This window comes from Rhagoletis zephyria, unplaced genomic scaffold (genome assembly GCF_001687245.7).
Source record: "Rhagoletis zephyria isolate East Lansing unplaced genomic scaffold, Rhagoletis_zephyria_1.1 Rzeph_scaffold_00001, whole genome shotgun sequence".
NCBI classification, from domain to species: Eukaryota; Metazoa; Arthropoda; class Insecta; order Diptera; family Tephritidae; genus Rhagoletis; species Rhagoletis zephyria.
In genome coordinates this window covers 2,207,242-2,221,851 of record NW_016157085.1, presented here as the reverse complement: position 1 = coordinate 2,221,851, position 14,610 = coordinate 2,207,242, and the positions used below count along the sequence as shown (strand labels likewise).

General features: G+C 33.6%; 1 protein-coding gene across 16 annotated transcripts in view; it reads right to left on the bottom strand.

Annotated features, from left to right (window-relative positions):
• The window catches only part of grh (grainy head), a 364,785-nt gene that overhangs the window by 150,431 nt on the left and 199,744 nt on the right, over window positions 1–14,610 (bottom strand). For 3 of the 16 annotated variants that reach the window (XM_017615088.1, XM_017615245.1, XM_017615166.1), the window contains one exon: window positions 9,618–10,322. The exons of the other annotated variants lie outside the window; for them this stretch is intronic. In XM_017615088.1, the coding sequence (XP_017470577.1) occupies window positions 9,618–10,322 (705 nt within the window). The remainder of the gene's footprint in view (window positions 1–9,617; window positions 10,323–14,610) is intronic. 16 annotated transcript variants of the gene reach the window in all.

Here is a 14,610-nt window from a genome sequence, read left to right as displayed (position 1 = left end):
TGTACATATGTAGATATGTATGTGAAGCAGATTACTAGGGGTAAATGAAAAAGGTTGATGAGCGAAAAAATTTTAATTTAATGCACCAACTATTTAGTAAAACAAACGTTGTAAATATGTATTGATGTTAAAAAAATGTTCAAGGCTGTTTTGAAAGTGCAAAAAGCGAACCCATACGGTCAATTATGAACATCAAATAAAATTTGTTAAAAATTTTTTAACACAAAATATGTCATATAAAAGTGTATATTTTAGTAAGATCATCGTCTTATTTTTCTTGTATGCCGCTGTAATCGGCAATTTTGGCATAGTCATGGCCTTCTTTTCTGTGCCAACTGAGGACAACTGGAAATTCCAATTGAAGTCAAGTCACTCTCCACCTAGTGTTTCCTTCGCAGAGGAGGCTTCCCTCTTCGTCTGCCGCCACCAGCGGATTTCAAGCTGAGTACTTTCAGCTGGTTTTAGGACTGTTACCATTCAGCGGGGTGGAGAAGTGTTCCCTGGCCTTAAACCTCTCGTTCTATTTGCCTTTCAGCATTTTAAACTATTCGCAATCACGTATTTCGCCCTTTTCCTTTTTTATTATGGAATATAAGTACCAATTTCTTATTCAGCTTCCCTAATCGACTCCACATAGCCCTGGTTGCGTCTGGTCGCCGCGAGCCTGCGTAGAAGGGCCTACTGACAGTTTTATTTATCGTGATACCCTTTGTGCAATTGAAACAAACAAAATTTTTGTTGACTTAAGTTCTATGTTTTATAGCTTTTTGCCACGCTCATAATTTTGAAGACAAACATTAAATTAAAGTCCATTTTGAACTAAATTGAAAACCACTGCCCAAAAGCTTGTCACGTTTAATTAGGAATGATGGAATAAGAATGGACAAGTCAAAAAAATCAAATAAAAAAATTAAATAGGTATATTAAAGTTAAATGTAACTACAGTAAATATTTTTTTATATAATAAAATCTAAGGACCAATTTCACAGTGCGTAGTTAACTCAGCATCGGCAGGTAACTAGAGATTTTCAGTACTGTGAAATTGGCCCTAAGAAGAAAATTATATTATTAGATAAAAACAAAATCAAAAATTATTAAAAAGGAGAACAATAAATAAGTTTGTAAATACTTTAATTAAATTAAAAAAATATATTTTTAATTTTCAAATAATAAAATCTAAAAAATAACAAAAAAAAAATTACATAAAATTAAAAAACAAAAAAAGATTTAAAAAATAAATGAAATTAAAAACATGTTTATTTTTAACAGTAAAATCTAAAAATTAAAAAACGAAGAAAAATAATTTAATAAAAGAAAAAATCAATCAAAACAAATTTCTAAAAATTAAACACTATAAAAGGAAAATGAGATAAAATATAAATAAAATAGGTTTTGTAAAATTAAATGGAATTAGCGAAAATATTCTTAAACCATATATGTACTCTAAAAAAGAAATTATTAAAAGAAAACTTATTGTGGAAAAGAACGGCCTCGAGCTCAATAAAAATTGTTGAATATAATTATTAAAAGAAGAAAATAAATAAATAAAAGTTAATAAAAAAAATCCTAAAAAAAATATTTTTTTGAAATAATATCTAAAAATAAAAATAAAGTACAATTAAAAGAAATTAAATTAGATTAAAAAAGATATAATAAATAAGTTTCTGGAAAATAAATTATTGAAAAAAAAAGATTTTTGTTTCTTTAAAACGCTAACATCTTAAAATTAAAAAATACCCAAAACATCAGAAAAAAACAACACAAGTTTCTAAATATTAAATTAAGTTAAAAAACAGAATTTTCTTTTTAAAACAATAAAAATTAAAAGGCTATTAGATGTATTATAAAAAGAAAAAAATCGCTATCTGGGTATTCGAACCTCTGATCTCTCTTTGATGCCAGAATAATCCAAATCTTTCCAACAATCTTGTCTCCTCTCTGTTAATTGCAACTATCTTAGCTAGAATTTCCTTGTTAATCTCATAAAACTCTTCCAGTCCATTTTACACGGGAACGGCCTGCTAATTTTTCTGAACTGAAATCATTTTGGACGGTTCACGTAGGATACATATTAGTACATAGTATAACGCACATTCTAAACTTGTTGAGAACAAACTTGCAAAATACTTCTTCGAGTATTAGAAAGAAACTTTTTGCATGCCATTAAGCTCCATACAAACTACTCACACATTCTACTTGGAAGATAGTCATATACGATGTAGTAGTTAGTTATCTGTTCTAAAGTCCGTCTGCTAAATAGCACTCCCATTTTAGGCGTACTTCATAGCAGAAGCTTAAGGAACATGCAATTAATGCTATTTCCGCTACTCCAAGTAAAACAAATTAATATTTCCATTCGTATCTATCCATGTTGGTTTTATAATAAAAAAAGAACCATTGTAACTAGTAAATAATAAATTTTAAAATCTCTAATTATAATCTACATTTTATTACTGTAAGTCATTGAATCATTTGTGGTACCCCCATTTACATAAATAATTAATATATAATAATTTACTTAACATTTATTTAAACTCATTGGCAGCTGCTGGGAGGTGGGAGATGCCACATAGTAATCACAAACAAATGGCAATCGACAACAAAGCAATAAATTTTTTATTTAAATTGCAGTCAATTTGCAATACAAAAATAAGTATTAAGAAAATCAAATAAGTAACAATTACAATAAAAATTGACAACAACCAGCTACAAGTAAAAATAACGAGTGCAATAGAAACAAATGGTGATTGTAAGCAAATTATTGCTGCAATAGCAGCAGCTGGCTGCACACAGAAAGGAATGTGAACCGACAGCTAGAAGAGGCCGGGGGCACTGTTGGAAGGGGTAGAAGGTTGGAAGAATTAGTATTTACCAATGTATGTCTTTATGAATTTATATAAAGTGACCAATGTATGTACATTAGGGTGGTCTAAAATTAGCAAAGCCGGAATTTTAATGCTCTCACCCCCTAGGATTATTCGATATCGCAAAAATATACTCTCCTATTTATATTTTGAAATCAAAAAGTATTTAGAGATCGCTCAAAGCGTTTGAAGTTTTCCATGTATTTTATATGAGAAATATGAGTGGTATGGAATTGTCGAAAATCAATATTTTTGTTCGGAAAGCTCTGGGTCTTTTCAGGAGACTTCCAATAACAATACCCAATTGTTTATTTAACCATTTTTTAATACTAAAGATTTTTTATTTATCCCCTTATTGTATTTTCTGGCATTTCTCGGATATTTGGCGAACCTATATGTAAAATATAGTTACTATGAAAAAAAGGCTAAATAAATAATTGCTGCGAATCTTCTGAAGAGAAACAGAGTTTTCCGATCGAAAAGTATTGATTTTCAAGAAATCTACACCATTTCTACGAAAAGTTTTTTTTTTTCCATATATAATACAAGGAAATCTTTGATCGCTTTGAGCGACCTCTAAAAATTTTATTTGATTTCAAAATAAAAAGTAGGGGTATATTTTTTTCGTTACAACTTTGCTTTTTCACATGCATTTTTGACCACCCTAATGTACATATACAAGTACCAGCGCCAAAGGCGCTATAAACTCTCGATTATTGTAACTCTAAGGTGCTGCTGAGGCCAAGGTGTGGTCGCCCCTAAGTCCAGTAAAAATCAGTTCAATCATTTGACAACATTAACATTGGCATTGTTGTTTTGTTGGTGTTTGTTATTGTTGGTGCTGCTATTATAGTTGTTGTTATTGCTGTTGGTGGTATCATTGTTATTGGCGCTTGTAATGGCTCTTTTGTTGTAGCTGCCGCTGCTGCGACTGCGCGCCAAGTGTTAATAGAAACACGATCTAATCGCTAATGCACGCACTTACATGAACACACACACAAACCCTTAATTATTCATTTATTTGTATAAGTTCGTAAGCCTTTGTGGCATTATGTGAAATGGGTGGCACATGTGCGCCGCAGCCCGCACACACCTGCACACGTGCAAGTACTTAAAGTTATTTAATAGTTTTTTTTGTATCTGCGAATATAAAAAAAAAAATGGTATACACTAGACTTGACCCAAATAGAACAAGGGATAATTTAGCAATTTAAATAATCTGAGCCTGCAGAATACTTAAGTGGCGTGTAATCAATGTATTCTTACAGTTTCGAGCGTTTTAATTGATCCTGGAAAGTTATATTGACCTCAAAAGGAAAGAGCTCATTTTCTTACGTGGAATTCCTATGGCAAAACTAAAGGCTCGCGGCGGTATCTCTTACAATTGTTCTAGATAAGTGTACCAAATGCTAAGATTTGGGTAATATTCTGGTCGCATTACTGTATTTTTTTTTTACGTGGTCTAATGTATACGTACTAGTGATGTGCGGCTTCGAGTATCTAAAGAACAGGTTCTGTCGAGTCCGATTCGAAGGAGAACGGGGAATTTGGATCGGTTCCGATTGTTAAAAAAGTGTAAATGGAAAAAGGCAATGTCGAAATACCTTAATAAAAAATTTAAAAAAAGTTTTTACAAAAATTAAATTTTGTTTTCATACTTTTGTTACAAAGTTAAGTAAAGTAAAAAAATAAATAAATATATTACATTCATTCCTTAGCTGATATTTGTGTCATACAAATTGTAAAAAATAATAATTACATGAAATTAAATTCAGAGACCCAAAATAATTATTATCCCAATATTTGAGATCAAAAACGTCGCCTTATTTTAAGGGACATTTTTTCCGTCTTTCTATAATAATTATTTACAAGAAATATCTTTTTTCGTCTCGCGGGACGATTATTTTCAGATGGAAGTTATTAACGTCTTTTCATAATAATTTTATGGGACTTTTATTTTTTTTTCGTCTCTCGGGACGTTTATTTCAAGATGAAAATTTTCCTTTGTTCAGTAATAATTATAGAGCAATATTTAATTTTATTTATTATAATCGTTATGGTCTCTGATTAAATTTAAGTGAGGTTTCATTTAAAACAAAGTAATGCTTCCATTTAAAAACATGATTTTTTCGATGTTGTCGCTACTCTTTTTAGGCATTCAAATCGTAGCTGATAGCTGAGAAAAACTCAACAACTCTTCTGAAATTACAAGCTATTTAATCTGAAATTTTTGGAAAATTTTCAGTAACACAATTTCGGTATAATAAAGTGCATGTTGGAAGCAGCTAAGAATTGTTGTTGTTGATGCAAAAAAAAATTTGCCGCCCTTCTTTTGCGTTTTTTTTCAGTTATTTGGTTAAATGTAGCACACTTTTTTTTTGTAAAAAAATTGCAATTAATTTTAAATTTCTAATGTCTATCCCCAAGTTTTCAAAAAGGACTGAATTCTATGCGAACATTGTTAGATTTGCTTAATTTGGCAGTAATGAATAGTAATAGACCTCTAATTTGCTGCAACAAATTCAAGCAGGGACATTTTAATTTTTTATATTTTTTTTCAAAATGGTTGCACTTTAGCTATTTAAATATGTAAATTCCATAATTTTGAGCTATAGCTGCAGATTTCTTATTTAAACGAAGATACGAACGCACTTTTTAGTGATCCTAATTTTCTACACTAACTACTGAAATAATAAAACTCGAATGTTCATAAATGCCAAAAATATAATATTTTTTGAAAAAAAAAGTTTGAAATTTAGCTAAATCATCAATTTTGAGTTGTCCTTACAAACACACATGCTTACAAGGAGATCGATTACTCGGCATGAACAGCACTTCACCTCAGGGCGGTTGTTGGTGACACCTGCGGCAAAGCTGAATATATTTTTTTTTTGCTTTTCTCCATTATTTATTAAACACAATTTAAAGCGAAGATAAATTGCCATTTCCATTTTTTTTCTGTTCATATCCCATTTTTATTTTCGCTGTTGCTGAAAACGCCTTTGGCTAATGTTTAATGTTTATGTATGAATACGTCCAAAAAAATAACTGATATGTATTCTTATGTTAATCACATGCACACGCCCTTGCGGTGTCAACTAATAAAAACAATAAACTATAATATCGCACAACAACGCGACAAGAAATAAAAAGCGCTATGATAAAAAAAAAATAATACTAAAATCATTTGACTCTTTAACCGAATTCATTTTTCAAGTGGTCTTTTAGTGGTCTCCCACCGTGGCCTGAATAGATTGTCACCAATACTCATATAAAAATAACTACCTATATATTTATAACTATGCATATAGTAGTTTGAACAATTACATGTGTCATACACTGGTGGCAGAAATAATAGGAGCGCCTTGTTTAATAATTTTTTTTTATAAAAGTTATCAAAAATCAGCGCTATTTTGTAGTCACTTGAAACACGAGCCTTGCAAAGTTTTGAAATTTAGGGGAAAATTTTTTGAATTAAAAAAAAATGTCTTACAAAGTTTGAAATGGGCATTGATATCTAGTTTTTTATAGAATGATCTAGACTTTTATAAAAAAAATAAAAAAAAACATTAAATAAGAATTATAGAAGGCTGGTCAAAATAAGGCACTTCTATTATTTCGGCCACCAGTGTGTGTATCTATATACAACAGGTAAAGTAGTAAATAGCTGTTAGTTTTTTCTTCACTATCCTATTTTCGTCCAATATTTCTTTGTTTTTTTGCTTGATGGCATTTTTTTCTGTTTAAGGTTTCTAAGCTTTAGTTTTATTTTCCGATATCCGACTCCGCATTCTCTCAGTGGTTTCAGTTCTATATATCTATATACAATTTTATGTAATTAATCAAACAAACTCGCTTGCGTTAATCATTTCAATATAGAAATTACTTAATGGCTTTGTTTCAATTTTTTTGTTCTGCAAATTTTATTGGTTTCTATGAATGAAAGAATCGGAAATACCGTAAAACCATTCTCTTTTTGAAGTGAAATTTCTTAAACGAGTTTGGAGATGTCTGTGTTAAATATTTACTACGTCATCAGATTAGTTTCGTTCATTCGGTTTTAAGAAAAGAGGAGCCAAGTTTAGGGGCTGCAAACGTGCAAGATGACTTTAGTTTTTTGAAAGGGTTGCCAGCTGTTAGAAAATTAAATTCAAATGATTTAAGAAATAAAAGGAAATACTATCTACACATGGATATCAATCGAGATGGTTTTGAAAAAGCAATATTTTTTAACTACAGCTGGGAGGTTGCCACCTGTTCAAAAAGTATTACAATGTCACGCGAAAGAGGCTTTAAAAGATTATAGTGTGAAAATTTTATGAAGAGGGTTACCACCTGTTTTCAAAGTCGAATTTAGTTAAATTTTACAGAAGTTGTGTACATAAAATAGTAAAATGTGGGTTTAAAAAGAGTTTTAAGATCTCTTGAATTTGGAGCAATTAAAACATTTTGTTGGTATTTGAAGATGGTGCCCACCTTTTTAAAAGGTTAAATTCAAATTATTTAATAATTGAAATGAATTATAAAGTAAAAGCGAAAGCAATTGTAGACCAAAAGTCGGCATTGGACTTCACTGGGAGCGGAGAGGAACTAAGGCAAAATCAAGGATAAAGACAAAGACAGAGATAACGGCTGTGGTAAGTATACACATACTATGTATATGGATAAAAACAGAAATCAAAATACCAAAGCCAAATATAAAAATACTGAAAAAGATCAAGAAGAAGAAGATAAATATACCAAATGGAACATGAAGAGAATGGCGAAGCTGAAAAAACGGACGAAGATGAAGAGATGAAGATGAAGATGCAGATGAAGATGAAGATGAAGATGATGATGAAGATGAGGATGAAGATGAAGATGAAGATGAAAATGAAGATGAAGATGAAGATGAAGATGAAGATGAAGATGAAGATGAAGATGAAGATGAAGATGAAGATGCAGATGAAGATGAAGATGAAGATGAAGATGAAGATGAAAAGGAATACGACGATAAAAAAAATATGAAAAAGAAGATGAATATCGCCTTAGGTTAAAGTTAAGATAAAGTATGCGGTTAGGTTTAAAATAAACAAAAAGAAGAAGACATGGCGGAAGACATAAGAATAAAAGTACGAAGATAAAGACAAAAACAAAGACAAAGAATTAGATATAAATAAAGACGAAGACGCAGACGACTAAGCCAGAGATAAAGATAACGTTGAATAAACAGGTAAACATGAAGATGAAGGCACCGATAAAAATAAAAGTAAAGTAAAGTATAAAGACAGGCAAAATGAAGGTAAAGAGTCAAAGAAAAAGAATACAACTGAAGATTAGGATCTCTTATATCGTGTTATACTGTTCATCTTACTTCATCTCCAATCACCTCACTCCATATTAACTCACCTTAACGCACCTCAAAATTTTTAACACTTTTTTTTTATTTTTAGGGATGTTTACACTTTTTCTGGTAAATATACGTACCAACCATACCGAAAGGACTAACGTTGAAAACCTTGTGGATATCATGCTTTAGTCAATAGAAAATTGGTCCGTCGTTTGCCATATGGCAAGCGCAGATACCCGTAGAAAGGCAATGCGACGCTTCTACTCCGCAGTGTAATATCTAAAGGTAGTTCCATGAAAAGAGGGAAACGGGGCTGGGATGGATTTTTAGTGTGGTGAGCCGAAAGGCAAGTACCATACATACATCGTCAAAAAATAGTGACCCAGAAGTCGTAGCTGCTCCTAAACAGTGCAGAGAAGATGAAGTATTATCGTTTCTTCGTCGCCAAAGTTTCTACCAGCTTCTGCCATTCTATAATGCCGCGTTAGAGCATCAGTGGGGCGAGGTTTTCATAGATTTCAGCTTTGCATATCATTTTTTATTGGCTTCACATATCACCCCTTAATTAGCCACCTACGCACTGTTAACCGCACCGCCAAGGACGTCGCGAACATTAATTAAGAGCGATTAAAGCTAAAAATTCAAATATCGTAAAAAAAAATTAACAGCAAATAAAAATGCAATTAAAAATTCGCGCAAAATGATTGAATATCTGTCCAATTTAATCACACGCATGCAGTAGACGGTGAACAGAGCGTAGTAATTGCGAACGCACGGCGCATGCGCAGCATAGAGACGGCTTAGTGTACTACCAAAAATGCATGTTTTCGCACATGCGACTATAATTACATACACTTTTTATTTAGTATATGTTAATAAATCTGCGCAAATAATTTGCATAAGCCACTAAAAAAAATATAAATCTTTAAATTAAGCAAAAACTTAAAGCAAGCAATAAAATTTATATATATGCATATGTACTATATAATACGCAAATTATTCAAGCAGTGAAAAAAAGCAAGAATAAAATGCAAAGTTGTCGTCGCACTGTGCGCGCGCGCGCTCTCGCTTAGCAACACTTGCAATGCTAACTGTGTTTCGATGCGGGCAAGCGACAAGCGCACAAGCGTTGACCGGTAGGTGTACATATGTAGAGAGCGATGTGCCGCGCCACTCAAGGCAAAAGTTCAGCGAACGCGAATGCGATTGTGAACGCCAGCGCTGCGTTACGCCGATTTTTGTTTTTCTAGAGCGCTAACTGATTGACGCACTTTTAATGCTTCTTCGCTCACTTCATTGACTGCCTTTGAATACCTTTTTGATTAGTTGCTATACAGGAGGCGCGCAAAAGGGGGGGGCGGAGAGGGGAGAAACTACACCAACACAAATTGCAACCCTCTCCGCCTGATCTGATTGCTACCTACCTCCAATGTAACTCTGCTGCCGCATCTGTTGGTTCATCTTTCGCATCGCTCAGCTTATAGTATTCGTACACGTATGAAGTACCGCCATTGGGGGTATGCAGCTGATGCACCTGATGCGCAGTACCCAAGGCGCCCAAATTTACCGCCGTACCAGCTGATTCTATGCTCAGCTGTTGCTGCGCATGCGTCTGCTGCTCATGGTGATGCTGTTGCAGGTGCGTCTGATGGTAATGTGCAGCATCGGTATGCGCTTGTTGATCGTGCTGCTGCTGCTGCTGCTGCTGTTGATGCTGTTGGTGATGATGATGTTGCTGTTGCTGGTGGTGTATATGATGTGGATGCGTGGCGCTATCGTTTGGCGATAGACTGAGTAGTGTTTGTGGTGTTGCGGCCGAGACAACGGCGGTCAAATGCGTCGGCTGTGGATCGAAGTAGCGTGTAGCGCTGCTAAGCTGATAATCACCATTGTGTTGTTGTATGATCACTTGGGTTGTTGGATCATTGGGACTGCTACAACCACCCGCGCCGCCACCGCCGTTGCCGTCGACGACGCCGCCACCATTGCCATTGGTGATGCTCGATGTGAGCGATATGGGTAGGGTGTCTTGCTGCTGCTGTTGCTGCTGGTGTTGGGAATGTGACGGTGGTGGCAATGGCGGTGGAGATGAAGCCATCGATTCGATGCTGGTCAACACGGTGCGGCGCCTAATTGGAGAGTAATGTTTTTAAAAGCTCCATTCACGCTTGCTTGTGTATCTTAATGAAGCGATTTTTTTGTTGTTGTTTAAAAAATAACAGTAATTCTCGTTTACATGGGAAAATCATCTTACTCGGATACACAAGAAATCGTGAATAGAATTTTTATTGTTGTTTATTTAGTTTTTAGTTTTTCATCGTTTGTTAGCTTTTGATTTTTATTAATTGTTCGTGATTGAGCTAGAATTCATATTGGATTATTTTCAGATTTTTTAATGTTATGATTTATGTTTTAAAGTTATTTATTATTATCTACATAAGTTATTGATAACTTTATTATTCTTACATACAGCGGTTATATAAATGATGCATGTCTAAATTCAAAGAGATGACTCAAGCGGCGTTAGAGACATTTTTCGGACCTTTCCCCCTATAAAAATGTATGTGAAAAGCGCCGCAGATAAGAGCGCGCTGGGGCTAAGATACTTTTATTCTAGACCGATATAGGGTAGTGTACAGAAGTTCCGATTGTCATACCACAGACATAAATTTTGATTGCAACTTTAAACTCTACTTATCTGACAGAAAATACTGAGAACATAATATCGCTCTATACGATGTCGAGCTCGCGATCTTCACAGATGGCTTCAAAATGGAAATTGGAACAGGCTTTGGTCGGAACTTTCAGAAACACTTCGAGTGAGGCTTGAAGACTTCTGCGGATTACTGCGGTGTGTTTCAGGCTGGCATATATGCAATTAACATGGTGACTAAGCTGGTAAGCTTGATCCCCTAGCTGCATACGAACTCACCTAGGTTGTGGACGGTGAAGCTGCTATCAAGACCCTTGAGTCTATATACGTTCAAGAATAATCATTTGGTTCCATGAGACAGTGGCGCTCGAGTGCGAAAGAAAGGGGTCTGAGATAGGATTAAGGCAAGATACAGGTTAAAATCATGTATCCTTCTTTGTAGTCCCTTTTTTCGCTAGTTGCGGAGATGGCTGGGGCAGCTATCAACAGATGATGAACTAATCAGCGTACATGCATTGCATTCACTTTAGCCAGTGCTCGGTGAGCAAACTACACTGGCCCATTGGCTATATCTCTCTCTCTCTCTGTACAAGCTGTGGAGATGAAAACCAGATGCTGGATGGAACTTCGTATGCGAGTGCCCCGCGGAACTCCATTAGAGGGGTTTCCTACAATTTGGCCAAAATGGTTTGAAGATTATATTTGTTATTCAGTTTACAATAATAAAATGAACAATATTTTTTTGCCTTTTTATTGGTTTTTTAATATAAAAAATATTTTATATTCTTTTATTTGAATTCAGTTTAATTCTTTTATCTTATTTCATTTAATTTTATTTTTTTATTCGTTTATTTTATTTTATTTTACTTTATTTAATTTAATTTAATTTAATTTAATCTAATTTAATTTGATTTGATTTAATTTAATGTAATTTAATTTGATTTGATTTTATTTTATTTTATTTTAGTTTATTTTATTTTATTTTATTTTATTTTATTTTATTTTATTTTACTTTATTTATATTTATTTTATTTTATTTTGTTTTATTTTATTTTGTTTTATTTTTTGTTTTTGTTTTTATAAAATTTTGCATTTTTGTCTACTTACTTTTTTAATCCTGCATTATTTTTATAAATATCTTCTTTCTTATTTTTTTATCAATATTTTTACGACTTATTATCTAATTATGCTACTTCAATAATTTTTAGTGGTTGTGTGTGTATTTTTTTTTTAACAATGACGTTTAATTTTTACACCTGAAAACTTTCGAACAAAAATTAGCCAATAAAAAAAGAAATCACAAGACAGCACCTGGCAGGAAATAGTAAACAGTAGCAATGAATTCAAAAAAAATTAACAAAATGCAGCGCAAGCAACAACTTCTCATGCCCCAAAAAGCGCCTTAGCACAAAAAGGGCACTCCAGTTAGCGAACGCCTCGCTTTGACACTTCAACGCGGCCAATAATTGTAATTAGAAAAGGCACCCGGTAGCAGAAGTAGTACGACGTGACAGTAGCAGAAGTAATAAATAAAAACAACAACAACAAGCTTTTTTATTTTCCTGCACATAATACGGAAGGGGAAGTGCAGCAACAGTTCAAAATATTAAACACAAAAGACATCAAAACTATAAAAAGCCAACAGCCAAACACCGAAAAATACAAAGAAAATACATAAAAACTAATTTTTTCTTATCCAACAAAAATGTATAACAAAATAAAAAAGGAGCGAATGTGTGAAATAATAAGTAAAAACTTTTTGTTTGAATAAAAAAAAAATGCTATATGCAAATGCAAATGTTACTCGTCAAGGGTTAAATGGGTGCGAAAGGATGCCGAAAACGGCTGGCCGAAGGAAGGATGTCGTTTAAGTAGCAGCGGCGCCTGTAATGTGATAGCGTATGCGAGTGAGCGTTGAATTCACACATTTGCTCTTCGAAGGCATAAATCGCCTGCTGGCGCTTTAAAAATATTGGACGGTGTTGATGGCAAGGATATTTTTGTACGGATGTGTGTGTGTGTGTGTTTGAATATCCTGCAGCTCTGCGCGTTTGGTTCAATATTTTGGCTGCTGTTTAATCAACTGTGAGACATTTTCATATTACAACATACCGCTTTGTACAACAATTCAGTACTTTCTTACACAATTTTTGGCGTTTTTCGGGTGTTGTTACCTTTTTTTTTGTTTTGCATGCCGTACAAGGAAGAAGAATAAAGGATGTGTGTGTTTTGTGGAAATTCACTTCCGTTTGTGAGTTTAGCAATTTAGAGCGCAAAATGTACAACGTAATATTTTACTAAGGAAACGGAAGTTTCAATTAATGTAATTAAATTACATTTAAAGAAATAGTTTCATGTAAAATAGAGGAAACTCAATTAAATTACGTATCATTAGCATTGAGGACAACGCGATTAGTTTTCTTGCCATACGAGTGTTAGTCTGATTGAGTGCGTCCGAGGGATTACAGATAGGCCTTTTAGCCCGAATTTACTTCTTACAAAGCCCTTGAGCGATAAATGGACATCCACATAAATATAGCAGGGGATAAAGAACGCTTGGTTGTGGCTCGAGACTACTTCTGGGTGGGCCGCAAGCGTTATACTACAATCATTGCTGTAGACCCTGCTTGGTAATCAACTTCTAAAAACAACTGGAAGAAGCGCCAGTAGCACTTAGAAAACGTGCGAACCAAGGATGGAAAGTTAAACCAAATTTATTCAGGAAATGGAACACAAAAGAGACAAATGTATGTACCACAAAGTGTTTTTATTTGTATATAAATTTAAAATTAAATATTAAAATTAAATAATTCAGAAAACCACATACATTCATCGACTGATTTATCAATGTTTGAGCAGTGAATCCATATCAATCTGGGCGTCGTTATAAAATTGTGTATACATAGTCATGAACGATTGCTGCTGAATGGCGTTTATTTAAATACAGTATTGCTATATTTTGAATACTACATAATTGAAGTGGGTTTACACTACTGCAATAGGACGTTAAAACTTTAAAACTAGGTAATTATGTTACCATCAATTACTTATTTAATAGGCAAAAGTCGAAAAGTCATCGAGTGAGAGTCGATTAGATTCGACTTAAAGCGACAGAACTCGATTCTAAAAAGTAATTTTTTTTCGATAAAAAGTCCATTTTTGACTAAAGTCAGAGTCGACCTTTCCAGCCCTAGTATAAACACGTTAAACAAATATGGCTATAAAAAATATATAAACATCTCGAAATTAAACATTAATTTCATTTAATTTCATTTTGGGATTTGCTTCGAAATGCCTTGAAATGAGACCGAACTAATCCCAAAATTGTCCTGAAGGGATTCTGGAAAAGGCATGAACTTGTCCCGAAAGCTTCTCGAAGAAGTTTTGAAACGGTCCAGAAATCATCCCTTTCTAGTCCCACAGTCATCCCCAACTATTTCCAGAATGGGTCTGAAATCGTCCACAACAGGTTCCGAAACGACCCCGAACTAGTCCCGAAATGGTCCTGAAAATAGCCCAGAAATAGTTCTCAAATAGTAATGAACCGTAATTATACCGAACTAGTCCCGAAATGGTACTGAAATAATCCGGAACACGTCCTGAAACAATACCAATATCTCAAGAACGAATTAAGCAATTCCAAAACGGTTTGAAGCTTTTAAAAGGTAATAAAATTTTCTATAAACTGTGCATACAACACTTTTTGCTAGGCCCTGTAGATTCAAAGATAACGAACAATCATTACCGATTTTTTCAATTTTTTT